We start from the raw sequence: 27,476 nt of genomic DNA on the forward strand, positions 1-27,476 counted from the left end.
GGTCAGCACCAACACTTTGAATTGTGCTCGGAAACGTACTGGGAGCCAATGCTGATCTCTCAGAACCGGTGTTATGTGGTCTCGGCAGCCGCTCCCAGTCACCAGTCTAGCTACCGCATTCTGGATTAGTTGTAGTTTCTGGGTCACCTTCAAAGGTAGCCCCACGTAGAGCGCATTGCAGTAGTCCAAGCGAGAGATAACTAGAGCATGCACCACTCAGGTGAGACAGTCCGCGGGCAGGTAGGGTCTCATCCTGTGTACTAGATGGAGCTGGGAGACAGCTGCCCTGGACACACAATTGACCTGTGCTCCATGGACAGCTGTCCAAAATGACTCCCAGGCTGCGCACCTGGTCCTTCAGGGGCACAGTTACCCCATTCAGGACCAGGGAATCCTCCACACCGGCCCGCCTCCTGTCCCCCAAGAACAGTACTTCTGTCTTTTCAGGAGTCAACCTCAATCCATTAGCTGCCATCCATCCACCTTTCAGCCGAGAACCATGGGGTGGTTTGCATCATAGTTCATTATTTTGGGATGCTGATGAAGACACTCAAGTAGCCGGCTAAGGCCATCATCTTAGAAAACGCCTCTGTTAAATTCTAACCTGGGAAACCCAACCAGATGGGCGGGATATAATTATTATTATTATTATTATTATTATTATTATTATTATTATTAATCTTCACTGGGTACAGGACCCTGAGAATTGGGAGGGGCACTGGTCACCAGACTGACCCACCTCCAAGCCACAGCAATAATAACATTTTTGGCAATACATTCATCTTTATAGCTGCAATTCGACCCAACAAGGAAAGCTTCAAATTTGACCATATTTCTAAGTCTTTTTTCACTTCTGTCCAACATTTCTCATAGTTATCTTTAAATAAGTTTAAGTTCTTAGCAGTCATATTAACCCCCAGATATTTTACTTTCTTAACTAATGTTAAACCTGTCTCCTTCTGAAACCTCTCTTTCTCAATCGGTGTTAAGTTTTTCTCAAGAACTTTAGTTTTTCACTTGTTCAGCTTAAATCCTGCCACATGACCAAATTCTTGAATCAGTTCTAATACTCTTTTCGTGCTAGATTCTGGCTCCTGTAACGTCAAAACTAGGTCATCTGCAAAAGCTTTCAATTTGTATTGTTTGGCTCTGACCTGAATACCTTTAATCAGACGGTCCCTTCTAATCATATTTAACAAAACCTCCAGGACCGAAATAAAAAGCAATGGGGAAATTGGGCAGCCTTGTCGTGTCCCTTTCTCTATCTTAAATTCCTCTGTCATCACATTATTAACTATTAGCTTAGCCTTTTGTTCTGAGTAAATTGCACTTATACCATTTTCAAACCCTAGACCCACCCCCATCCCCTGAAGATTTTTCTTCATGAAATTCCAAGAAATATTGTCAAAGGCTTTCTCCACATCTATGAAAATTAAAACTGCTTTGGTATTCATGTTCACTTGCAACTTCTCCAAAATGTTAATTATGTTCCTCGTGTTGTCAGACAAGTGTGTACCTGGGAGAAAGCCAGCTTGGTCCTTATGTATCTCTTCCACTAATACTTTTTTTAATCCATTAGCCAAAATATCAGCAAATATTTTGTAATCCACATTGAGCAGGGATATGGGGCGGTAGTTCTTAAGTTGTGTCTTTTCAGACTCCGTTTTCGGTATAAGCGTAATATAAGCTTCCTTCCACGACTGGCGCTTTTTTCCCCTCCAAAATTTCTTTACAGACCTCCTTTAGTGGTTGAGTTAACCAATCTTTCAAAGATCTATAGTATTTTGAGGTTAAGCCATCCGGCCCTGGAGATTTACCCAACTGCATATTCTGAATGGCACCTTCTACCTCCTGTTCTGTAATTTTGTGGTTCAGCATTATCTTGTATACTTCTAGTATATCCAGTGCTTTTTTTCCTGGGGGTAAGCAGGGGTACGCATACCCCTAAGCCATGAGTCAGCAACCTAAGGCCCATGGGCCACAAGCAGCCCACAGGGATTGTTTAACCGGCCCACGAGCCACCCCTGAACACAGCCGGCCGCTCAGTGAGTCCCCGTGCGCTGCGCTAAACCGGTGCAGCGCAGTGCGGGGACTCGTTTCCGTAGTGCCAGAAACTGCATCTGCGCAGATGCCGGAAATCGCGCGCACTTTCATGCACAATCCGGCTCACAGAAGGATCTCCGCTGGAGTGAACCGGCCCAGGCGAGGTTAACCTGCCAACCCCTGCCCTAAACATTTTGTGAATCTAACAGGGAAGAAACTAATTTTTTTAAATTGTTTAGTTTCTTCTCTAACACGGTGAATTGTCAGTTCCATTGCTAACCTCAATGGCGGCCACATTTCCTGTCATGGTATATCCTGAGTCTCAGGCGGACTAAGAATACCCATAAACATTTTTTAAGGAGAAAAGCACTGAGTATATTATTTCTGTGCACAGTATTCCAAGCGCAGCCGCACCACAGTTTTCCATTAGGGCAGTTTTATTTGCAGTCCCTTCGTTCGTGATCCCTAACATGGAATTTGGATTTTCTACACGCTGAATTGCCTCTCTGACAAAATCCTCAAGGTATTTCATGTTTTGTCAGTTGCTTCAGACTCCACCTTTAGTGTATATACGGAACCAGACTTTTTGCCCTGGAATCCATCGATTTAACTTGGGGCAGACCCACAGCAGACATTCGAAGCACCTCTATCACATGACTTCCCCCTCCTCCCCGCAAAGGATTCTGGGAGCTGTAGTTTGCCCTCACACAACTCCCAGCACCCTCAGCAGACAGGTGGCAGCTGGGCGCTGGAGGTGTAAATCAAGACTTTGAAAAGGCGGCATCCTTGGATCGAGTCCATCAGTTTTGCTGAATTAATTAAAGAAAATAGGTTTGCTTGGATTTTGAATCAATGTGCAATTCAGTGCCGGATTTACAGTACAAGCTAAACAAGCTATAGTTTAGGGTCCCACTCTCTTGGGGGCCCCCAAAAAATTTAAAGGGGAAAGAAACTGGATGAACATTTCCAAAATATAAGATAAAAAAACAAATAAAAGCTACATACAGCAACAGTGTTTTGTGTTGTGTAGGCTCCTATAATGTAAGTAATGTTATTAATATACAGCGGACGCTCAGGTTGTGAACGTGATCCATGCAGGAGGCACGTTCGCAACCCGCAGCGCCGCCCCTGCACACACATGGGTTGCGATTTGGCGCTTCTGGGCATGTGCAAAGTGCGATTTAGCACTTCTGCGCATACGTGACCGCCGAAACCCAGAAGTAACCTGTTCCGGTACTTCCGGGTTTCGGCAGCCCATAACCCAAAGAAATGCAACCTGAAGCGTCTGTAACCCGAGGTATGACTGTACTTCTTAATTGTATTTCACTATTAATATACTTTTTAATTGTATTTCCGTTCAACAATTACTTTGATAAAATACATATTTTGTTATGTGCAAATGTCTTTAGGTCCATAAATGAACATATAGCATAGATTCAACATAAAAAACAGTGACAATTTGTGGTTGACAAAGGACAGCTGGACATAGAAAGGGCCCCATTACCTTCAGGAGCTGAGGGCCGCATCAAACCTAAATCCGGCCCTGAATTGATTGCTACCGATTTGAATTGAAAGATGCTTTTCATAGGGTAGGGGGGCATCGGTGGTGCTTTGATGGAACCAAGAGGGGGGTGGTCCCCAAAATTAGGAGACCCCCCCCGCGCTCTATAAATCCCAGGCCAGTTGCAAAAAAAGGGGTCCACGTCGTCTCCACCATCTGGGATGTGGCAACGGCTTTGCACGGGGAAGTTGGAGGGAGGAGCCGCGTTGCAAAACAGAGAGAGGCGCGTTTTGCAGCAGGGAAGGCGAAGCAGCAGCCGGAGCGGGTCTTGGGCTTTGCAGCCGGGTTGCCAACTGACCCGAAGGAAGCCCCGCCCCCGGCTGCCCTTCTGCCTCCCCGATGCCCTGCGACGTCGGGGGAGGGAGGAGCCGCGTTGCACCAAAAGGGGAAAGGGAGAGAAGAAGCCTTTTTATTTTTTGCAGGAAAAGGCCGGGCGCTTTGCAGCCGGGTTGCCAACGGACCAGAAGAAAAGCCCGGCTGCTCCTGTGCCTTCCGCTGCCCCGTGACGTCGGGGAAGGAAGGAGCCGCCTTGCAAGGAAGAAGGGCTTTTCTTGCACGAGAGGCTTCTTTGCAGCTTCGCCTCTGCAGCCGGGTTGCCAACTGACCCGGAGGAAAGCCTGGGCTGCTGCTGCGCCTTCTTGCCGCCGCGGAAGCTTCTTGCTCCAGGATGGAGGTAAAAGCGCCTCTGCCTTTGTGCAATGCACCGCCTGTCCCGAGCAGGCCGGGCTCCCTTTCCCCGGCCCGGCAAGCGCCCCCTCGCCGCCGCCGCCTGGCTCTTTGTTCCCCCTGGCGGGCCGGGCGCGATGGAGGCGCGCGTAAAAGCGCCGCGCGTAAAGCTCCGGCCCGCAACGCCTTTCCAAGCGCTGGAGGGGGCCGCCTGCGCCCTCCAAGAGAGAAGCAGGGGGAGAGATCGCTGGGGGGAGGGGAAACATTTCGGGATTCGAACCCAGAACAGCAGCAATTTGGGCCCGGCACCTATTTCCCAGGCCTGGAGGAGGAGGACCTGAGTGGTCCAGCTCAGTCAAGGTTCCTTATTCTGGCCGCCAGCGGCTCCCCAGAAATCATCATCATCATCATCAGCGCTGTTTTTCTAGAAAAATGGGTTGCTGAGTGAACATCAATACCAAAGCAGTTTTAATTTTTATAGATGCGGAAAAAGCTTTTGATAATATTTCTTGGAATTTTATGAAGAAAAATCTCCAGGGGATGGGGGTGGGCCAAGGGTTTGAAAATGGTATCAGTGCAATTTACTCAGAACAAAAGGCTAAGTTAATAGTTAATAATGTGATGACAGAGGAATTTAAGATAGAGAAAGGGACACGACAAGGCTGCCCAATTTCCCCATTGCTTTTTATTTCGGTTCTGGAGGTTTTGCTGAATATGATTAGAAGGGACCGTCTGATTAAAGGTATTCAGGTCGGAGCCAAACAATATAAATTGAAAGCTTTTGCAGATGACCTAGTTTTGACGTTACAGGAGCCAGAATCTAGCACGAAAAGAGTATTAGAATTGATTCAAGAATTTGGTCATGTGGCAGGATTTAAGCTGAACAAGTCAAAAACTAAAGTGCTTGAGAAAAATTTAACACCGATTGAGAAAGAGAGGTTTCAGAAGGAGACTGGTTTAACATTAGCTAAGAAAGTAAAATATCTGGGGGTTAATATGACTGCTAAGAACTTAAACTTATTTAAAGATAACTATGAGAAATGTTGGATAGAAGTGAAAAAAGACTTGGAAATATGGTCAAATTTGAAGCTTTCCTTGTTGGGTCGAATTGCAGCTATAAAGATGAATGTATTGCCAAAAATGTTATTTTTGTTTCAATCATTGCAAATTTTGGACAAGATGGACTGTTTCAAGAAGTGGCAGAGAGACATTTCCAGATTTGTCTGGCAGGGCAAGAAGCCCAGAATAAAATTTAAAATATTAACTGATGCAAAGGAAAGAGGTGGATTTGCCCTGCCAGACCTTAAACTTTACTATGAATCAGCAGCATTCTGCTGGTTGAAAGACTGGCTGCTTCTTGAGAACACAGACATTTTGGACCTAGAAGGTTTTAACAACGTTTTTGGATGGCATGCATATTTGTGGTACGACAAGGTTAAAGCACATAAAGCATTTAAAAACCATATTGTCAGGAAAGCATTGTTCAATGTCTGGATAAGATACAAAGATTTACTGGAAAATAAAACCCCAAGGTGGTTGTCAACAATGGAAGTGAAGGCTCAGAAAAAGCTCAATATGGAGGCCAAATAGCCGAAATATTGGGAAATTCTGGAACAAGAAGGAGACAAACTGAAATTGCAGAGTTTTGAGAAATTAAAAGATAAAGTGCGAAACTGGCTTCATTGTTATCAAATAAGAGAGGCCTATAATTTGGATAAAAAAATTGGCTTCCAGGTGGAAAAATCAAAATTGGAAACAGAACTGTTAGATCCCAAAACTAAGATACTTTCAAGAATGTATAACTTGCTGTTAAAATGGAATACGCAGGATGAAACGGTTAAATCTGCTATGATTAAATGGGCACAAGATATTGGTCACAACATTATGTTTGCTGACTGGGAACAGTTGTGGACCACCGGTATGAAATTTACGGCATGTAATGCCTTAAGAGAGAATATTATGAAAATGATTTACAGGTGGTACATGACACCAGTCAAGCTTGCAAAAATATATCATTTGCCCGATAATAAATGTTGGAAATGTAAAGAAAATGAAGGTACATTCTTTCACCTTCGGTGGACGTGCCCAAAGATTAAGGCTTTCTGGGAGATGATCTATAATGAAATGAAAAAGCTATTTAAATATACCTTCCTGAAGAAACCAGAGGCCTTTCTCCTGGGCATGGTCGGCCAATTGGTGCCAAAGAAGGATAGAACTTTCTTTATGTATGCAACAACAGCAGCAAGAATACTTATTGCAAAGTATTGGAAGACACAAGAACTACCCACCCTGGAAGAGTGGCAGATGAAGGTGACGGATTATATGGAATTGGCGGAAATGACTGGCAGAATCCGAGACCTGGGAGAAGAGTTGGTGGAAGAAGACTGGAAGAAATTTAAAGACTATCTTCAGAAATACTGTAAAATTAATGAATGTTAAAATGATGTTGGATTGAAAATAAGTGGCATTAGCAACAAAGTTAATAAGAATATGCAAAAATGAATTGATAATGGATGAAAATATAGAGTTATAATATGTTAAGATACAGAGTTAAGATAAACGAAAGAGGGTAAGGATTTGCTGATTTGATTATTTAAATAGGAATACAAAAAGGGGAGGTGTGAGGAGGCCAAGGAAATAAGCTAATGAGTTCAAAGTTACAAAGTTCAAAGTCTTTTGTATTTTGTATTTTTATTCTTCGTTTTTCTTTTTCATGTATTTTTCTATGTTCTTTTTTTGTGTATCTTTTTCTTTTTATATGACCTTTCTTCATTTTGTAAACTTACGTTTTTGGTAAAACTTATATATCTTTTTTAAAAAAATAGAAAAATGGGTTGCTGAGCTCACCTGAGAGGTGCTGGAACTGAGTTCTGGTTGAAACCAAGCCTTGATGATGATGATGATGGGACTTATAGATTTTCATTTTGCAGTGTACCTGCAGCAGATTGAAGAGTCATTGCAACAGGCGGAAAGTAAAGAATGAATAATATTATAAAAGAGGCAAGCAGAATGTGGTGCCCGCTCTGGAACGCCCTCCCACCAGATGTCAAAGAAATAAACAACTACCAGACTTTTAGAAGACATCTGAAGGCAGCCCTGTTTAGGGAAGCTTTTAATGTTTGACGGATTACTGTATTTTAATATTTTGCTGGAAGCCGCCCAGAGTGGCTGGGGAAACCCAACCAGATGGGTGGGGTATAAGTAATAATAATAATAATAATAATAATAATAATAATAATAATAATTAACGGGGCAGAGGTTAGACTAGCAGAGCCATGAATGCCCTAAGCTCAAGGAAGGCAGAATCATATACAGTGGTGCCTCGCAAGACGAAATTAATTCGTTCCGCAAGTTTTTTCTTCTTGCGAGTTTTTCGTCTTGCGAAGCACGGTTTCCCATAGGAATGCATTGAAAATCAATTAATGCGTTCCTATGGAGACCGCTTGCCAGGCTGGCGGTGCGGAGAAGGGCTTTTCTCCCCACCGCAAGCCTTCAGGACAGGTACGGGAACAGAGGGGAAGGCGCGCAGCGCTTCTCCTCTGTTCCCGGGGCTTGCAGTGGGAGGAGGGTTTTTCCTCCCCACCGCCAACATTCAGAACAGCATTCTGAATGCTGGCGGTGGGAAGGAAAACCCTCCTCCCACCGCAAGTCTTCAGGACAGCCATCTGAAGGCTGGCGCGGGGAGAAGGTCTCTCCGCCCCACCGCCAGCCTTCGGAGGAGCCTTCCGAAGGCTGGCGGCGGGAGGAGGTCTCTCCGCCCCACCGCCAGCCTTCGGAGGAGGTCTGAGGACAGTGGGGAAGACGCGCTGCGCTTCCCCGCTGTCCTGGAGATTTCCCTATGGGCTTTCGTCTTGCGAAGGAAGCCCATAGGGAAATTCGTTTTGCGAAGCGCATCGAAAAACGGAAAACCCTTTCGTCTAGCGGGTTTTTCGTCTTGCGAGGCGTTCGTCTTGCGGGGCACCACTGTAAAAAAGGAGGTTCTAGTCCTGGTGGAAATCTCAGATTATTTGTAATTTTCTCCATGACAGCTCTGTTCCAGAGTGAGTGGCCCCAAGCATTTGGTGTAAAATTTTGGGCCGCTTTCCAATGAGCTGCAATTGCTATTCTTGCTGCCAAGATAATATATCCTTTGGACAATACATTTCCACTGGTATTACCAACAAAGCTCTGAACTGTTCTTATACATCTTGCCCAATTTGGTCAGGTACCATCTGTATAACATCTTCATTACGTTTTCTCTAATATCGTAACATGCGGTGTTGTCACCGCATGTCATCCAGATTTGCCTTTGGCACTCAGCCTTGACACTGGTCCATAATAATAATAATAATAATAATAATAATAATAATAATAATAAAAATTATTATTTGTACCCCGCCCATCTGGCTGGGTTTCCCCAGCTACTCTGGGCAGCTTCCAACAAAGATTAAAAATACATGACATTAAATTAAATTACATTAATGCCATATTCTAGAAAACCTGAGGCGGTCGTAGGGTTTGTTTTTGAGGTGAGGAGGACCGTGTTGCGGCAAACCTCGGCATCTTTCATGGAGGGACGTTGGCTTCCATCTGCGTTGCCGGGGGTTGGGCTGGATGACCTTTGGGGGTCCCTTCCCCCTCTACGATTGTACGTCTTCGTTTCCGCAGGTGACGTTTGAGGACGTGGCCGTCTACTTCTGCCGGGAAGAGTGGGCGGAATTAATTCCGTGGCAGAAGGAACTCTACCGGGGTGTGATGGTGGAAAACTACGAGGCGGTCCTTTCCGTGGGTAAATATACCGCCGTCCTCTGGAACTCGGTTCGCTGGCGGGTGGGCAAGGTCACGGTGGTCGGTCAAGTGGTCCAACCCTGGCTTCATTTGCAGAGCCCATTAGTTACTCAGAAGTAGACTGCCTCTGCCTGTGGAGGTTCAATTTAGCTCTCACGGCTGTTTGATTGATAGGCCCCTCGTCCTCCAGGAATTTCCCTTTCTTAATCATATTTTTAAAAATTGATGTACATACAATTTAACAAATTTAGTTCCGTTTCCATACAGTAACCCCTTAGCATTTTGTCTTTTTCACCCTTACGTCCATGATGTTTTGTTCAAATCCTTTTCTCCACTGCCTTAGAAATAATACTTATTTCTATTACATATATCCTCCGTTATATTCCTTTATCATTCTCATTCCTTTGCTTAGATTTCCAAACCTGCCTGCAATTTCATTTGACTCGGATAATCTGAAAAGGGTCCATGAAATTTCTCCACAAGTATCGTTTTGCTAAATAGAAGAGATCATTTTCGCCCAGGCTCAGAGAGTTCTTCCTTCTCACTGAAGGTGGTCAGCCGCAAACAGAGCGCGATATTCATGCTCTTTTGACAGCATCTGAGACGGAGCGATATACTACCCCTGACTGTGGAGGTTCTGTTAAGCAGCCATCTGAGCTAATAGCCATTGAGAGATTATCCTCCAGAGTTGGCGGGTTAAATGCCTTCCGTAAAGAGGCAAATGGCGGCACTGCCCACCATTTGACTTCACTGGTTGACCTCCAGCATATTGGGAAAGGGGCAGAATTCGTCCCTGGCCTCTTCCTGGCTGCTGGATCCATGGGAATGTTCAGGGATGCAGGAGAGGATATATTGTCTGATTATAGCCTTTCCAACTTGTGTAAACAAGTTCACAATTTAGCAGAGTAACATTTCCCCATTTTTAAACTCGCAGCGGATGCGTTTGCTCAGGTTCGCTAAAGCCTCTATAATAACTGTTCTGGTATTTTCCCCTTATTCCCTCATAAAAGATAAGATACGACACAGTCTTCTATAAAAGTATAAAAAGCTTTACTCACACATCATTCAGTTCACAATCGGATCCCAGAAGGCAGACTTTGCTTAGAAAAGTAACATACACCTGGAAACTATCTCATAAGGAGACAGTCCCTTTGTCCTTGGCTGGAGGCCAAGAGAGCATCTTTGGCTAAGCAGATGTTGCTTCTTCGATGCATGTAGTCAAAGAGAGAGAGTTGGCTGCTCTGCCCTGTGCTTTTATCATTACCTGCACAGGTGAGGCCACACCCACCTCTAGTCACATGCAGAGGAAGTCTGTCCCAGCCCGGAAGGAAACAGGAAGTTTACCTGCTGGCTGGACAAACATTCCTCCCCATGTGTAAACATGTTCACTCTAGGAATGTTGTACTTGACTGCTCTTGTGTTTCACATCCCACAGGATCAGACCAAACTCCTGTCTAGTCCAGGATCCTCTTCTTACCGTGGGCGGTGGGAAGAAGGACTCAAACGCCATTCGAATTAGCCTTTATAAACTGCAGTCAAGTCCTTCGTGTATCACAGGGTTAAACTGTGGAACTCCCCGCCACAGGATGGCCACTAACTTGGGTGGCTTTGAAAGAGGATCATGCGAATCCATGGAGGAAGAGAGGGCTATGGAGGGCTCCTGGCCAGGACGGCTCTGTTCCACTTTCCTGGGCGCTTCCTGTAATAGGCATCTGGACAAGATTCCTGCATTGCCGGGGTTGGGCTAGATGACCCGCAGGCCCCCTTCCAACTCAACAATTCTCTGATGCTGCACTAGGTGGGCCGCTGGCCTGAAATACTACCAAAATAAAATGGAAGTGTCTCTCTCCCACGCAGGGCACTTGTCTGTGAAACCGGAGATCATCAGCAAAATTGAACGGGAGGAGGCCGAGCTGTGCGTCGGAGAGTTTTGGAAGCCCCCCCAGTGGAGAGACCCTTCGGGCCAGTGGCTAGGTCAGTAGTCCATGTTGCGTTCTAGTTCCCCCCACTCTTTTGGTTTGGTTTTGTTGTTGTTTTTTTTGAATTTTTTTTATTAGAAATTTCAACATAACAATTAATCAAAAACACATCATCTTCATTTTTCCTCCCCATTTTTCCCTCCCCAAGAAAGAAAAACCCACCCTCTCGCGCGCCCCCTGACTTCCCTCAGCTCCTCTCTGGATTTTCAGCACATGTTATTCTCTGCATATTATAAAATTGTAAAGATCCTTAATTTATCTATCTATATGTTACCAATAAAAAGTTTGTGAGTGTTTATTCAAAGCCTGCCAAGGAGTCCAGTTCATTTTGTTGTTTCTTGAAGTACTTTGTGAAAGGTTCCCATTGTTCTTTAAAGTCACAGTTGTCCTTATCACGTAGTTTATGTGTCAACTTTGCCAATTCCGCATAGCCCATCAGTTTCTCTTGCCACTGTTCTTTTGTCAGGATTTCTTCGTTCTTCCATCCTTGTGCCATTAAGACTCTTGCCACCATTGTCACGTACATAAAGATGTTTTCAATTTCCTTGCCAGGTCTTTCCTTACAATCACTAACAAAAATGCTTCAGGCTTTTTTGCAAATGTTAATTGGAACATTTTCTCTAACTCATTATATATCATTTCCCAGTATTTTTGTATTTTACTACAATCCCACCACATATGGTAAAAGGTCCCTTCTTCCCCCCCCCTTTTTGAAAGCTGCACAACAGCCCTTGGAGGTAGACTGGCCTCAAATTCGCCCTGCAAGATCTTTGCAGCCAGGAGGTCTTTACCGTAGAGCTCAGAGCTGGAGCGCTTGCTTTTCAGGCAATAGACCAGCAGGTCCAGTCCTTGGCGTCTTCAGATCAGATTGGGAGACAGCCCTGCTGGAGAACTGCTGCCAACCAGTGCAGGCACCACTGGGCTAGGCAGGCTAATAGATCTGACGTAGCGGAAGGCGACTTCCTGAGCTAAATTGTCAACCAGCCCCTTTTCCGGAACCACGAGGACTAGAATATTGTTTCATTTTTGGGGGAAAGAGCTGCTGCCAGCCCGTGTAGACAGCCCTAGGTGGCCCAATAGATCTGGGTTGGTCTGAGGCGACTTCCTGTGTTTCCGCAAAGGTCCACCAGAGTTGCACGCTGCCAAGCGGGGGTTGTCCTCTTGGGGAGGGAAAGAGGAGGTGTTGCAAAGGGCCCAGGCCACGATGGTGGGACTCCCATCCTCACCTGCCTTGCAGGGATGTTGTTGCGACACTGACACGGGAGGGAGGCCTTGCGGGAAAGTCGGGAGGCCCAAGTGCCAGCTGCCGCCTTAAACTTCTCTCTGAAGTCCTGTATCCCCCTTGTGGAAAGAGCTGATTTAATGGCTGAGTTAAAAGTACCAGTCTGCTCAGTACCGTCTGACATTGGCATTTTAGACCCTTTGCAGGCTGCACATTTGTTACCTGCCCTCTTGTTTCGCGCAAGACTTGCATCACACTGCCTGTGGGCTGGCTCTTGTTTCAAAGCATCTCCAAGTCCTGAAACAGTTCCAGAGAAAGTACTTCTTGCAGGCCTTGTGTAAACTACTGTGCTTGCTGCAACAGGCGGCACGGCTGCTGCTGAGTTTGTGGTTGAAGCAAAGCCAGGACTCTTTATTTTTTTTATATAAAATATTTATTGAAATTTTACAAAAACATAGGTTTACAGAATACAAAAAGAAACATAGGAAAAGAAAAAGATAAAAAACAAAAACATACAAAAATTCATAAAAAATAAAAGTAAAAATACAAGATACAAAAAACAGATAGATAAAAAAGGGTTAAAAACAAATCCATTTTTTATAACTTTAAATTCATTAGCTTGTTTCCTTGACCTCCTCACACCTCCCCTTTTTGTATTCCTATTTAAGTAATCAAATCAGCAAATCCTTACCCTCTTTCGTTTATCTTAACTCTATATCTTAACATATTATACCTCTATATTTTCATCCTTTATCGTAAAGTTTAAGGTCTGGCAGGGCAAATCCACCTCTTTCCTTTGCATCAGTTAATATTTTAAATTTTATTCTAGGCTTCTTGCCCTGCCAGACAAATCTGGAAATGTCTCTCTGCCACTTCTTGAAACAGTCCATCTTGTCCAATATTTGCAACGATTGAAACAAAAATAACATTTTTGGCAATACATTCATCTTTATAGCTGCAATTCGACCCAACAAGGAAAGCTTCAAATTTGACCATATTTCCAAGTCTTTTTTCGCTTGTGACCAACATTTCTCATAGTTATCTTAAAATAAGTTTAAGTTCTTAGCAGTCATATTAACCCCCAAATATTTTACTTTCTTCACTAATGTTAAACCAGTCTCCTTCTGAAACCTCTCTTTCTCAATCGGTGTTAAGTTTTTCTCAAGCACTTTAGTTTTTGACTTGTTCAGCTTAAATCCTGCCACATGACCAAATTCTTGAATCAATTCTAATACTCTTTTCGTGCTAGATTCTGGCTCCTGTAACGTCAAAACTAGGTCATCTGCAAAAGCTTTCAATTTATATTGTTTGGCTCCGACCCAAAGCCAGGACTCTTTAAAATACCCAGCACACTTCCTTCTTTCAGGATTTTTGCAGGCTTAAAGGGACCATCACAGTCACATTCTCGCTTTGACGCTATTGACCGCTGCATTATGCAGAGGCAATACTGGGGTATCCTCGGGTCCTGAAAGATCAGATGCTTTTGCAACAGGAGCACTAAATCTGATTGCACCAGCAGACACTGACGCCTGTACAGTGTTGCAACTAGAGATGAAAATTAGAGATGATTTTGCAATTAGAGATGAAAATCTGTTCACAGGACTGCCGGCATTACTGGCCGGTTGCACCTTTTAAGCCACTGATTGCGCAGAACTGACAGGCGAAGATGAGGCAGTATTTTGGCAAAGGTGACGTACCGATGGGCAAAGATATTTCTGGTAGCGCTGGCGTGCCCATTTCCTCCTCTTGTGCAGGTTTTGATACATAGGGGACACCTCTTTCCCTTCTCATCTTGCCGCCACCACCTCCTACTGAAGGAGGAAGGCTGTTGGTTGCAGAGGTCCTGAACCTGGGAGTTTGTGAAGCTTTCTGGCGATTCTGTCTTCCGGTCTATGGCCAGATTTTTCTCTTGTACAGTGGTGCCTCTGGTTGCGAACGGGATCCGTTCCGGAGCCCCGTTCGCAACCTGAAAGGAATGCAACCCGTGTCTGCACACGCGTGGGTCGTGATTCGCCGCTTCTGCGCATGCGCGTGATGTCATTTTGCGCGCTTGTGCGAGTGGTGAAACCCGGAAGTAACCCTTTCCTATACTTCCGGATTGCCGCGGGACGCAACCTGAAAAAACGTATCATGAAGCAAACGTAACAAGAGGTATGACTGTACTCCCTTATGGATCATCTCTGTTCTCTGTCAAATCTTGCGAAAGTTGGGAGGTGGACAACTGTCAATAAAACGTCTCAGTCCTGCTGGCAGATTGTATGTGAGATTTCTCCCCCAACCCCCCATCAGTGACGCTGACTCCCTTTCCTTTCTTCCCAGCAGGAGATGGCATCAGGATGGCAGACGATGAAGACCTTGAAAGGGTAGCCCCCATTCGGCGGCGGCGAGGGAGAAGGAAGAAGGTCCCGTCTTCAACAACAGAGAAGCAGATGGCGATCGTGCCCCCCAAGGACAAGGGGGCCCCAAAGTTGACACTGAAGATGAAACCTGCAAAGTGTCCCGAGTGCGGCAAGAGCTTCCTGAGCAACGTGGCGATGGCCATCCACATCCGGACGCACACCGGGGAGCGGCCCTTCAAGTGCCACCTGTGCCCCAAGGGCTTCCCCTCGCGGGGGGACCTGAAACGGCACATCAAGACCCACCTGCGCCCCAAACGGAGCCCGCCTCCCCCCGTGGAGGCCGCCTGCGGGGGCAAGAAGCGCCTGGCCGCCAAGCTGCAGCTGCTGAGCCACCTGCAGCACCCGCCGGACCCCCGGAAGCCCCACGTGTGCGCCCAGTGTGGCAAGGGCTTTGGCACACCCCAGAGCCTCCGGAAGCACCAGGGGACGCACTCCACCGAGCGCCCCTTCTCGTGCGCCCAGTGCGGGAGCAGCTTCCGCCTGAAGCAGATCCTAGTGGCACACATGGACTGCCACGCCACCGAGCGCCCCTACCCGTGCCAGGAGTGCGGGAAGACCTTCGTGCAGGAGCGTGGCCTCCGCAGCCACCAGCTCGTCCACACGGGCGAGAAGTGCTTTTCGTGCGAGGCCTGCGGGCGCCGCTTTGCATACAAGCAGCCCCTCCTCAAGCACCTACGCCTGCACACCGGCGACCGGCCCTTCTCGTGCGCTGAGTGCGGGAAGACCTTCCGGGACCGGGCGACACTCAGCATCCACAACCGGATGCACACGGGCGAGCGCCCCTACAGCTGCCCGTTCTGCGGCAAGGCCTGCCGGCAGAAGCAGCACCTCAACAGCCACCTGAAGGTGCACCGGGGAGAGGTGCTCCCCCCCAGCGACGGCACGGGACGGGCCCTGCAGAAGGCCTGGGCGAAGGAGAAGCCCCACGCCTGCCCCAGGTGCGAGAAGCGCTTCCGCAACAAGCGCGTCATGAGGGCCCATCTGCTGACTCACGAACAAGAGTCCTTGTCCGCCGGGGACGCTGGCCCGGCCCAGGCAGAGGCCAAATCCCCCAGCGGGAGAGGCGGGGGTCGGAAGCAGCCCGCCTCTCTGCGTGCAACTGCCCCCCCTGAAAAGTTGCCTTTTGGGTGTGCTCATTGCGGGAGGAAGTTTCTGCAGCGGAAATCCCTCCTGTTGCATCAGAGGAGCCACAGGTGAGGAGGGATGGCTCCCGCCGAGAGTCCAATCCTGGCGTCCTTTTGGGAGGGAGCCTTGCATTTTGACAGCAGTACATCGCACTGAGCTAGTCAAACCTCATGAAGAAAGCAACTCGTGTTGTGCCCTCTGATTAGTTCCCGAGACCGAACGTCCCTGTCACCGCAGGGCTTTCCTCAAGCAATCGGAGACTATGCCTGCAAGAAGCCTCTCTCTCCCCTGCCCTTTTCATGCCTCTTCTGGTTCTGGGAGAGCATGGCAGAGGTGAGCTTGTTGCAGCAGGAGGGGGAGATGCCGGTGCCTGTTCCCCAGCCAGACCCATCTCTGCCTCTTGGCCTCCCTCCTCTCCTTCTTCAGCTTCTGCCTCTGAGTCTGGACTGCTCTCTGCCACAGACTCCTCCCGCTCACTAAGCCCTGTTGCCTCTTCAGCTTCTGACACCTCCTCCTCCCAGTCTCCTCCTCCTTCCCATTCACTGGCGTCCCACCACCCCTCCCCAGGCTCTGAGCCTTCTTCCTTTGGGGGTTCTCCGGCTGGTTCCTCTTCCCATTCCTCTACGTCCGACAATTCCATGATAGATAAAAACTGTCGGAATCTCGAGCCTTATCAGTCAGAGGAATTGGCCACTCTCCAGGTGCCCGGCTTGGATTCCTTGTTGACCTCCCCCGTCAGCAACTCCCGGCAAGACAAGGCGAGGTCTCTATCGGCCGATCCTTCCCAACGTGAGAAGAACACAACCATCCCTCCCCTCTTCCCTGCCATCCCCAGGGAGGGTAAAGATACAGACAGAAATGTCTTTACATGCCTTTATTTCTGTCTTTCCAGCAGTGCAGAGAAATCATGTCTGCACTCTCTTTACATCAATAGCAGAGAGGGAATAACTCCTCCCATGTACTTCCAGTACAGGGTCATGTGACACTCTGAGCTAACATCCGGTGCTCAGTGCACACAATAGACTGTTCCTTGTTCCCACGGTACAGTCCCAAAACATCAACATCCTGTTTGGCTTTCCAGCCATCTGGAGCACTCAGCAGCATTGCTCCTTTTTCGTAACAACCTCCCCCAAAAGAATCAATGCGTGTTGCGGCAAGCAAAGCGTGATCCAGAGCGTGATCCAACCTGCTTGGTTCCCAAACCTTTTTGGCCAACACCCCCCTCCCCGGGGACAATGCAGAAGTGCTCCTTTGGGGATGAAGTTAAACCATTGGAGAGTTACAGCGCCTGCCATGGCTGCAGAGACCAATACAGGAGAGACATGTTTTGTTGCAGTTGGGGCAGAGGAAGGCGCCCGCTTGTGCTGCTGCAGATACACCTATAAAAAGCATTATTCAGCATAGCGGTCTGCATGACCCACTGTGGAAGATAACTGCACCATAAAATTCAAAAGAGAAACGCTCAGTTGAAGTTTTTCAAAATGCAATGACACCTGTTTAGTTTAACTAATTCAACAAAACTTAGGGGCTTGGACTGGTGGTAGCCACTTTTCAAAGTTTGATAGTCGTTTACTCCCCTCTTGAGCCATCCCAGTTTGGGAGTCACTGGCCCAGCCTGAGAAGGGCCATGGGAATCTCTAACTGGGAGTGACCTTGTTTCCTTTAATGATTCTTCTGTGTGGGCCAGACCCCTCTCTATCCTGGCCACCCCCCCCTTGTGTTTCTAGAAGTTATGTTCAATCAGAGGTGGGGAATTTCAAGTTTGAAAAAAAGATACGCAAATGTTAATATGAAATACCCAGTATCTTGGAATATCAAAGATGAACCAATTAAACAAAAACAAACTGAAAAGGGGAAAAGAAAAAGGAGAACTTCAAAATATCCACCCCAACAATTCTGCGTTCTATAAACCAATGTTTTCTTCAATCCTCAAACCCTGATCTCACAAGTTGATTTTCTTTTTCACACAAAAGCTCCGTAAGAAGTTGTAGTAAATATCGACAATGATTTTTCTCTTAATGAAACACATCAATTTCGCCATCTTAGCTAGGAGCCATTCTTTCGTGGTAGAACCAACAGGTTGTTTTGACCCAGGCCAGCGCTAAGAGACAGTGGGAAAGATATATCTGTGGCAGGGAGTTCCACAGTTTAACTATTATTATTAATGTATATTGGTACCTCGTGTTACATATGCTTCAGGTTACAGACTCCGCTAACCCAGAAATAGTGCTTCAGGTTAAGAACTTTGCTTCAGGATGAGAACAGAAATCGTGCTCCGGTGGCACGGCAGCAGCAGGAGGCCCCATTAGCTAAAGTGGTGCTTCAGGTTAAGAACAGTTTCAGGTTAAGAACGGACCTTCGGAACGAATTACCGTATTTTTTGCTCTATAAGACTCACTTTTTCCCTCCTAAAAAGTAAGGGGAAATGTGTGTGTGTCTTATGGAGCGAATGCAGGCTGCACAGCTATCCCAGAAGCCAGAACAGCAAGAGGGATTGCTGCTTTCACTGCACAGCGATCCCTCTTGCTGTTCTGGCTTCTGAGATTCAGAATATTTTTTTTTCTTGTTTTCCTCCTCCAAAAACTAGGTGCGTCTTGTGGTCTGGTGCGTTTATAGAGATAAAAATACGGTAATTGCTTAACCCAAGGTACCACTGTATTCTTTACAGATTCTTCACCCCAAGTTCCCAGGGTGTGTTACAGCATTAAAAACAACATTAAAAACCATATGAAACTGCGCTCCATGAGGAGCTTCTTTGTCTCTGTCCTGACAGGAGATGGGAAAGTGAATTGGTATTTACATGCCAGAGAAGAAGCTGCCTTGGTCTCTTGCAAGAAATGCAATATCGGAGGCATGCTGCACCTTCAGAGACCCAGCAAAAGTTCTTGCAAAAAGTGTGGTGCTATGCGCACATGTGGTTTGAGGATCAGGAATGTAGGCAGCCAGGTCCGGAGGAAAGGAAGTGTGGAAAGGGCAGGTGGCGATAATGACCTCACTGGCAAGAGGTTGCATTTCAACCACTTCACGTATCCTAATGCAGCAGTTCTATGTTCCAAGTATGTTGCGGTGATCTGCTGCAGACTGTAATAAATTTGTTGCTATTTGTAAAGTTAGTGGCTTAAAGGAGAGCAAGAAAAATTCAAACAATAGCAATCAAATTTCCTAGAATGTAGATTGTATAGTTATATATCTCATAGTCAAGCAATATACAAAAAGAGAATGTAAGAATTCTCTTTAAGGTGCCATGAAACACTTTTTGTGGTATTTTAAGTGAAACGCTGGAAGTTTCTGAATCCAGAGCACATTATTTGAAGTGCAACAAGGAGCCGTTTCAAATAAACATTTATATAAAATGAGCAAGAACTTTCTGAGTTGCATAGGCTGCAACCCAACGTCCACCATAAAACACAGGAAGCTCCCTTATACTGAGATACAGCTATTCCTATATTGTCTACACTGACTGGCAGCAGCCACAGGATTTCAGACGAGGGACATTCCCAGCCTCTACCAGAAGAGACTGACAATGGCACCTGGATCTTTTGCATTCAGGGCAGATGGTCTGCCACTGAGTTATGGACTTCCCAAACAAGACATGTCCTGCTGAGTCAGACCATGCCTCCATGTAGTATTACCTGCACTGGCTGGCAGCAGCAGCAATGTTCAATGCTACTGCTATTCACAGCAGACCCCTTGGGATTAATGAACCTGAGTGAGTCCTGTCCGTTCACTTCCATGGCTCTATTCTGAGTAGGGCTAGCAGTGAATATCTCACCCCAGGGTTTTGGGCTGCTGTCGTCTCGCCCAGACTAGTGGGAGACTGAGCCCGGGACAGGTAAGTTGACCTGTCTAGGATTGCACTCTTAAAGATAATGGTAAAGGGACCATTAGGTCCAGTTGCGGATGACTCTGGGGTTGCGGTGCTCATCTCGCTTTATTGGCCGAGGGAGCCGGCGTACGGCTTCCAGGTCATGTGGCCAGCATGACTAAGCCGCTTCTGGCGAACCAGAGCAGCACACGGAAACGCCGTTTACCTTCCCGCCGGAGTGGTACCTATTTATCTTCTTGAACTTCGTGCTTTCGAACTGCTAGGTGGGCAGGAGCAGGGACCGAGCAACGGGAGCTCACCCCGTCGCGGGGATTCGAACCTCCGACCTGATCGGCAAGCTCTAGGCTCTGTGGTTTAACCCACAGCGCCACCCGCGTCCCATTGCACTCTTAGCGTTGCCCAATAAAGGCATTTGCAAACCTATCCAGAAACTGAACTGCGCAATCCTATGCCTGTTTCCTCTCAAGTCAGTCCTGTTGGGATAAGAAGAGCCTGCAGTATTCTCCCAAGTAGTCCAGCATCCTGTTCTCACAACCAGATGCCTGGGGGCGGGGCAACCAGAAAGCAGAATTTAACACTCTCCACTCCTGTGGCTTCCAGCAACTGGAATCGGTCCCATCCTCTTCTAAAGCCGCCTAAATTGGCCACCCCTGCTTCTTCCTGTGGCAGTGAGTTCCACAGCTGAACTCCCCGCCGAGTGAAGGACTTCTTCTTTCCGTCTGCCCTGAACCTTCCCACAACACCCAACTTGGCTTGGGATTTCAAGGCGGCCTCCTCCCTGCAGCGGTGGATCTCAAATTTCAGGGGTCCTCTGTGCAAAGCCAAAACTCTGCGCCCACCCTGCTCCCCTAAATCCGCCGCTGCCCCCTGCGCCTTCAGGATCGCAGCAACCTGCGCAGCCAGGCTAGCTGGGGAGGGTCTGCAGGAGGCAGAGAAACTGAAAAAGCCCCCCCCCCCAATATTTTAAGCTCCCCCAACAGCTGGCCCTGCAAGCTGAGCGCTTGGCGGGCGAGGTGAAGGGCGCGCGCGCTCAGGGCGCATTTGGGGACCTCGCTCGCCAGCTCCTTGGGAAGGGAGGCGCATTTGGGGACCCTGCGGAGCCCCGTCTTCCCCGCTGGATGCCCAGCCCAGCCTGGCCGGAGGGCGCCTCCTCTCCTCCCCCCTTCCTTCCTCCGTCCCTCCCTCCGCCGGCCGAAGCGGATCCGGTTCACGAGCTGGACGTGGGTGGCTCCCGCCGGCCTCTCCGCGCAGCTCTGATCCGCCTCCGGAGGCGCCCGCTCGCCTGGGCGCTTCGCATCCCGAGGAGGAGATGCTCTGCCCGGTAGGACCCCTCTCCCCGTCCCCGCACCCTTTGCCCTTCTCTGGGTCCCCGGGCCGGACCGGGAGAAGGGACCAGCCCGGCAGAGGCGCCCGCTTGGGCCGGCGGACAAAGGCGCGCGTGCCTCTGCGCGCATGCAGAGGGCCCCGGCTCCGGAAGGAGAGTGGGAAGAGCCGGGGAAAGCGGGTCGTCCCCCGCAAGGCGAGACCCGAAACCTCTCCTTATACCGAGTCAGGCCGTGGTCTATGTAGCTCAGTATTGTCGACACGGGCCGGCAGCAGCTCTGCCGGGGTTCAAGAGGAGACCTTTCCCAACCCAATTTTTTATTTTATTTATAAATTACAGCCCTTCACCATGGGTGTTGCCAGGATTTTTGTTAGGGGTGCAGGCTTTTATCGGGGGGTTCAGAAGCTCAGATTTGTATTGATTTGTATTGTATTGTATTGTATTGTATTGTATTGTATTGTATTGTATTGTATTGTATTGATTTAGGGGGGCAGCTGCCCCCGTAGCGCCCCTTCACCCGAAGATCTCAGCGCAGATCACAGCATAAAAGTCCTTCTACATGCCCAGCAGGTGTACTCCCCCACTGAGCTATGGTCACTCACTCTCTGAGCCAGACCATCGCTTCATTTATTTATTTATTTATTTACAGTGGTACTTCGGGTTACAGACGCTTCAGGTTACAGACTCCGCTAACCCAGAAATAGTATCTCAGGTTAAGAACTTTGCTTCAGGATGAGAACAGAAATCGCGCAGCAGCAGCAGGAGGCCCCATTAGCTAAAGTGGTATCTCAGGTTAAGAACAGTTTCAGGTTAAGAACGGACCTCCGGAATGAATTAACCCGAGGTACCACCGTATTAGATTCATATACAGCCCTTGGTCAAAAGATCTCGGAGCGGTTCACAAGATGAAAACACAAAGTAGCTCTGGACCTGTAAAAGGGTAAAAGAGTTTTGGGAAATAATCCATAATGAATTGAAAAAAATGTTTAGAAGTACTCCCCCCCCCCCAAACCAGAGTCCTTTTTGTTATGGTTAATTCAGACGAAATTTCCAGGTGTCAAAAATCGTTATTTATATACACCACCACTGTAGTCTGTGTTTTGTTAGCCCCCAAGAAAACAAGCGAGAGCCCAACCAAAGAAGAATGGCAAATTAAATTGATGGAATATACGCAGCTTGTGGACTTAACATATAGAATAAGAGAACAAGAAGAACATTCATTTAAAGAAGTTTGGGAAATGTTTATTGAATATATGGGGGGAAACTGTGTACACTTGAAAACGCTGGCAACATTAAGGTAAATTAAACAGTGTAAATAAGTTTTGTTGGATAATGGAATACTGAAGGGTTTGTTGTTGTTTAGTCGTTTAGTTGTGTCCGACTCTTCGTGACCCCCTGGACCAGAGCACACCAGGCCCTCCTGTCTTCCATTGCCTCCCTCATGCTGGTCTCTTCGAGAACACTGTCCCACCATCTCGTCCTCTGTCGTCGCCTTCTCCTTGTGCCCTCCATCTTTCCCAACATCAGGGTCTTTTCCAGGGAGTCTTCTCTTCTCATAAGGTGGCCAAAGTCTTGGAGCCTCAGCTTCAGGATCTGTCCTTCCAGTGAGCACTCAGGGCTGATTTCCTTCAGAATGGAGAGGTTGGATCTTCTTGCAGTCCATGGGACTCTCAAGAGTCTCCTCCAGCACCAGAATTCAAAAGCATCAATTCTTCGGCGATTAGCCTTCTTTATGGTCCAGCTCTCACTTCCATACATCACTACAGGGAAAACCATTGCTTTTACTATATGGACCTTTGTTGGCAAGGTGATGTCTCTGCTTTTTAAGATGCTGTCTAGGTTTGCCATCGCCTTTCTCCCAAGGAGCAGGCGTCTTTTAATTTTGTGGCTGCTGTCACCATCTGCAGTGATCATGGAGCCCAAGAAAGTAAAATCTCTCACTGCCTCCATTTCTTCCCCTTCTATTTGCCTGGAGGTGATGGGCCCAGTAGCCATGATCTTCGTTTTTTTGATGTTGAGCTTCAGACTGAAGGGTTTAGTTTATGTAAAATATGCAGGGATTTATATTATGCAAAATGAACTGTGGAAAGGGCATTGGCATCTTAAGGTTGTTTAAATGAATATTCCAAAGCGTAAAACAGAAAATTTTATATATATATATATATATATATATATATATATATATATATATATATATCACATTATATATATATATATATATATCACAAGAGATAGCTCAATATAGTCTACTCTGACTGGCAGCAGCTCTCCATGGTTTCAGGCCGGGGTCTCCCCTAGCCCTACCTGGAGATGCTGTCTGGGGTTGGACCTTCTGCATGCTGAGCAGGCCTCAAGGGATGGAATATTGACATAGGAAATGGCCTGGTACTGAGAGGGAGCTGTGGTCCATTTTGCTCCATATGGTCTACACTGACCGGCAGCTGCTCTCCATGATTTCAAGCAGGCTTCTCTTGTCTGGGGACTGATCCTGGGACCTTCTGCTGGCAAGGCAGAGGCTCTAACCACTGAACCAGCACCCTTCCTATCTGACCTTAAGGACTCATCAAGAGGGCAGCTCGGTTCGGGGACGGATTGTGGGCCAATTAAACAACCCCCATGGGCCACTTGTGACCCATGGGCCTTAGGTTGCCTACCCCTGACTTACGTCATTGGAGCCTACACAGCACAAAACCCTGTTGCTGTATGTAGCTTTTATTTTATTTCTTTTTTATCTTATATTTTGGAAATGTGCATCCAGGTTTTTTTCCTTTAATTTTTTGGGGGTTCCCCAAGAGAGTGGGCTCTAAGCTAGAGCTTGTTTAGCTTGTAAATCCAGCACTGTATTGCACATTGATTCAAAATCCAAGCAAACCTATTTTCTTGAATCAATTCAACAAAACCGATGGACTTGATGCAAGGATGCCACCTTTTCAAAGTCATGAGTTACACCTCCAGCACCCACCTGCCACCCGTCTGCTGAGGGTGCTGGGAGTGGTGTAAGGGCAAACTACAGTTCCCAGAATCCTTTGCGGGGAGGGGGGTCATATGGCAGAGGTGCTTAGAATGTCTGCTGTGGGTCTGCCCTAAGCTATAGCTTGCTTTGCTTATACGTAGATCTGGTACTGCTTTCTTATCTTCCGTCCGAAAGGAGTTACCATAACCCACACTGGAGCCCAGGTGATGGGGCAGTACAGGACAGGGGGCAGGTAGTCATTTAATAAGGGAGCTGGGTTGGCATTTCCCCAGATCTTGGGGAAGGATGCTTTGCTGAGTTGCTTCGTCTGTCATCGCAGGTGACGCTGGACGACGTCACGGTCTCCTTCTCTGCGGAAGAGTGGGCTGGGCTGCAGGACTGGCAACGACGGCTCCACCGCGACGTCATGCGAGAGAACTACGAACTGCTCACCGCTCTGGGTAAGGCAGGTGGTTTCCTCGCCATACTTAACTGGCCGCAGGGAGCACTGAAGCAAACCTGAGCATCACCGTCCGCAATAGAAGGGGATTTCAATTTTGCAGGCATCTGAACAAGAGACCTGCCCCGATTCTCGTTCTCAGACCGGCCTGCAAACTGAAACACAGCTCACCTTCCCGATTCAGACGCCTCTGAGTTTTGCGACGCAAAGTTCTCCAAGTGCCTGTTACGTGCGAGAATGCATCTATTTGTGTCAAATGTCAACGAAAGTCATAAACGAGTCGTGCGTTGCATTACTGGACATTGCTTGCAAAATTGTGAGAGTCAGAAATGCGTTGGTGGTGGTAAATTTGCACTACAGGGAAGATGGCTTTTCATGAAGATTTATTTTGGAAACAAAAGCCAATTGCTGCAGAAATGGTGCTTCTAGTGGTTTCTGTTTTTGTAAGCCACTTTGAGTCATTGTGAGTAAAGTGACAATAATAATAATAATAATAATAATAATAATAATAATAATAGTCCTTCAAGTAGCACCTTACGAGACCAACTAAATTAGTTATTGGTATGAGCTTTCGTGTGCATGCACACTTCGTCAGATATTTATTTATTTTATTTTGTTTTGACTACGGCAGACCAACACGGCTATCTACCTGTAATAATAAATAATAATAGTAATAATAGTTATGATGTTCTGGGTGGCGAAGCCCTTCTTATCACAGCGCGTAGTTAGGCTGTGGAACTCCCTACCACGGGAGTGATGGCAACCACCTGGGATGGCTTTAAAAGAGGATGAGACAAATTAATGGAGGCGGCTCTCAATGGCTGCTACCTATGCTGGCCATTCTCTGCTTTCACAGCTGCTGGAAACCACAGGCAGGGAGGCAGCTCCCGCACTCGGATCTTGCTTGTGGGCTTCTTCCCATTGGGGCATCTGGTTGGCCACTACAAGGAAAGGACGCAGAACTAGACGGGCCCCACTTGGACTGAACCAGCAGGTCCTTCTCCTGTCCTCCCTGTTAGAGTTGTGAGAGAGCCTTGATAAGCAATGGCGGAAAAGCCTCAGCTTGGCACAGTGGTGTAGCGTCCTTTGCTGGTGACCGGGGCTAAGTGGGGCCGTGCTGCACCACCTGCCTGCCTGCCTGCCTGCGCAGTGGGGAGCCCGGCTGGCTAACATGGCCCTGCTTTGAGGGGTACACTCATGGCGCAACAGGGCAGGGCGCAAAGTGCTGCTGGGCTCACAGGGCATCATGATTAATGCGCCCCCCAAAAAAAACTTCACCCAGGGCAGCCCTGCCCCTGCTACGTCACTGGATTGGCAAGACTGCTTTGCAACTTCTCCCTTTTCCTTTTGCAGGCTGCGACCTCCGAGTCAAGGATGAAGAAGGGGAGTCCGGGGAGGAAGACGGCCGAGGGCTCTTCTCGGAGACGGTGCTCCGGCGCTGGAAGCCCGAGGGCGAGACCTCGCACCCACAGCAAAATGGCGGCAGCAATGTGGCTGGCGAGCCTGTGGGTGGGGCGGGACTCCTGTCTCAGGGGCCGCCTGGCACCGAAGGAGGAAGAGATCCCAGAGGGGAAGAGCCGTGCCCCCTAACCTGCCCGGACTGCGGGAAGCGCTTCAAGAGCAAAACGGCCCGCTTGACGCACCAGCGCATCCACACTGGCGAGCGCCCCTTTGGCTGCCCCGAGTGCGGGCGGCGCTTCACCCAGCGACAGCACCTGGGCACCCACCTGCGGGTGCATGGCGGGGAGCGCCCCTTCTCCTGCGGCGAGTGCGGCGCTGCCTTTCGGCTGCAGAAGCTGCTGCTGACGCACCGGCGCAAGGCGCACTCGGGGGAGCCGCCTCTGGCGTGCGCCGACTGCGGGAAGCTGTTCAGCCACAAGCACCACCTGATGACGCACCAGCGGGTGCACACGGGCGAGCGCCCCTTCCCCTGCCCCCAGTGCGGGAAGTGCTTCACCCAGAAGCACCACCTGCAGACCCACCAGCGGGGGCACTCGGGGGATCGTCCCTTCCCCTGCCCCGAGTGCGGGAAGGCCTTCAAGGACCGGGCGGGGGTGCTGATGCACCGCATTGTCCACACGGGCGCCAAGCCCTTCACGTGCCAGCGCTGCGCCAAGATCTTCAGCCACAAGCACCACCTGGTGATCCACCAGCGTGTCCACACGGGCGAGAAGCCCTTCTCCTGCCAGGTGTGCTGCAAGTGCTTCACGCAGAAGCACCACCTGCTCAGCCACGAGCGCATCCACACCGGCGAGCGCCCCTACGCCTGCCCCACGTGCCCGCGCAGCTTCAAGGACCGCATCACCCTCAAGCTGCACGTGCGGCTCCACACGGGCGAGAAGCCCTTCTCCTGCGGGCGATGCGGAGAGAGCTTCCGCCTGCGCAAGGCCCTGCTCTCCCACCAGAGGGCGCACGACGCACCCGCCCAGCTCATCTGCACCGAGTGCGGGGAGAGCTTCCCGCGCATGCGCAGCCTGGCTGCCCACAGGAGGAGGGCGCACCCAACAGCAGCGCCCCACGGGGCTGGCGCACGGCCTGGACCAATCGGCCACTTGCGCCGCCCGGCTGAGTCGCAGGCTGACGGGGAGAGAGCATCAAACGTGCCACCCAGACCCTGAGGGCGCATGGCAGAAAGATAAGGGCAGTCTGGGCCCTGGCACACATCCTCCAGCTGCAAAGATGCCAACGCAGTGAATCGCCTGCCCAGGCCACGATCCCTAGGCTGGGTGGACAAGGGAATGTGATTGTCGTCTTTCATGGCATTGTACAGTTGGAAGGGCTCCACGGGTCATTCATCCCAACCCACTGCAATACACCTTTCTCATTGTCCTTTTCGTTTTGGAAATTTTCATCAGCATTTGCCCCCCCCATCAAAATTGAGGACCTCCCCTTTCCCAGCTTCCCATTTCCCCTTTGTTGCAGCACCGACTGGTTATTGCAGGAGCAACTCAACCCAGGGAGCCAGTGTCAAGGGCCTGATCAGCTGCACCCAGGGGTGCTAAAGGAGCTTGCAGATGTAATCTCAGAGCCTTTGTCTATTATCTTTGAGAACAGGTGAGGTCCCTGCAGACTGGAGATGGGCAAATGTTGTCCAAATCTTCAAAGGGGGGGGGGGGAGGAAGCCCCAGGTAACTATTGAAATCGATACCAG

The 27,476-nt window shown here is 48.6% G+C and overlaps 2 protein-coding genes across 5 annotated transcripts; both read left to right on the top strand.

The window, feature by feature from the left end:
- Positions 1-3,792: 3,792 nt before the first annotated feature.
- LOC310746112 (uncharacterized protein) lies at positions 3,793-18,498 on the top strand. The gene is made up of 7 exons (XM_083579863.1): positions 3,793-4,277; positions 8,918-9,038; positions 10,895-11,011; positions 14,561-16,416; positions 16,936-17,257; positions 17,307-17,928; positions 18,431-18,498. Exons 1-4 carry the CDS (start codon positions 4,272-4,274, stop codon positions 15,832-15,834), a joined length of 1,518 nt encoding a protein of 505 aa, XP_083435989.1. The 5' UTR covers positions 3,793-4,271; the 3' UTR covers positions 15,835-16,416; positions 16,936-17,257; positions 17,307-17,928; positions 18,431-18,498.
- A 1,432-nt stretch (positions 18,499-19,930) lies between these two features.
- On the top strand, positions 19,931-27,154 carry LOC310746082 (uncharacterized protein). Of its 4 annotated transcripts, none has more exons than XM_083579789.1 (4): positions 19,931-20,909; positions 24,061-24,118; positions 24,206-24,326; positions 25,679-27,154. In XM_083579789.1, the coding sequence occupies exons 1-4, from the start codon at positions 20,707-20,709 to the stop codon at positions 26,941-26,943; spliced, it is 1,647 nt and encodes a 548-aa protein (XP_083435915.1). In that variant the 5' UTR covers positions 19,931-20,706; the 3' UTR covers positions 26,944-27,154. The 4 variants fall into 4 exon arrangements, with proteins under 4 accessions (XP_083435915.1, XP_083435916.1, XP_083435918.1 ...); XM_083579790.1 differs by lacking the exon at positions 19,931-20,909 and adding an exon at positions 21,797-21,852; XM_083579792.1 differs by lacking the exons at positions 19,931-20,909; positions 24,061-24,118 and adding an exon at positions 21,819-21,852.
- Positions 27,155-27,476: the final 322 nt, after the last annotated feature.

The sequence above is a fragment of the Podarcis filfolensis genome (genome assembly GCF_964270895.1).
Source record: "Podarcis filfolensis genome assembly, chromosome: 12".
NCBI classification, from domain to species: domain Eukaryota; kingdom Metazoa; phylum Chordata; class Lepidosauria; order Squamata; family Lacertidae; genus Podarcis; species Podarcis filfolensis.

Bases quoted from the DNA above. Each gene is read 5' to 3' on its own strand.
- LOC310746082 (XM_083579789.1), top strand. From the start codon at position 20,707: ATGCCCAGCCCAGCCTGGCCGGAGGGCGCCTCCTCTCCTCCCCCCTTC. The intron at 24,119-24,205 runs GTAGTCATTTAA...CTGTCATCGCAG, and splicing joins CAGTACAGGACAGGGGGCAG to GTGACGCTGGACGACGTCAC. The intron at 24,327-25,678 runs GTAAGGCAGGTG...TTCCTTTTGCAG, and splicing joins CGAACTGCTCACCGCTCTGG to GCTGCGACCTCCGAGTCAAG.
- LOC310746112 (XM_083579863.1), top strand. The intron at 9,039-10,894 runs GTAAATATACCG...TCTCCCACGCAG, and splicing joins CGAGGCGGTCCTTTCCGTGG to GGCACTTGTCTGTGAAACCG. The intron at 11,012-14,560 runs GTCAGTAGTCCA...TCTTCCCAGCAG, and splicing joins CCCTTCGGGCCAGTGGCTAG to GAGATGGCATCAGGATGGCA.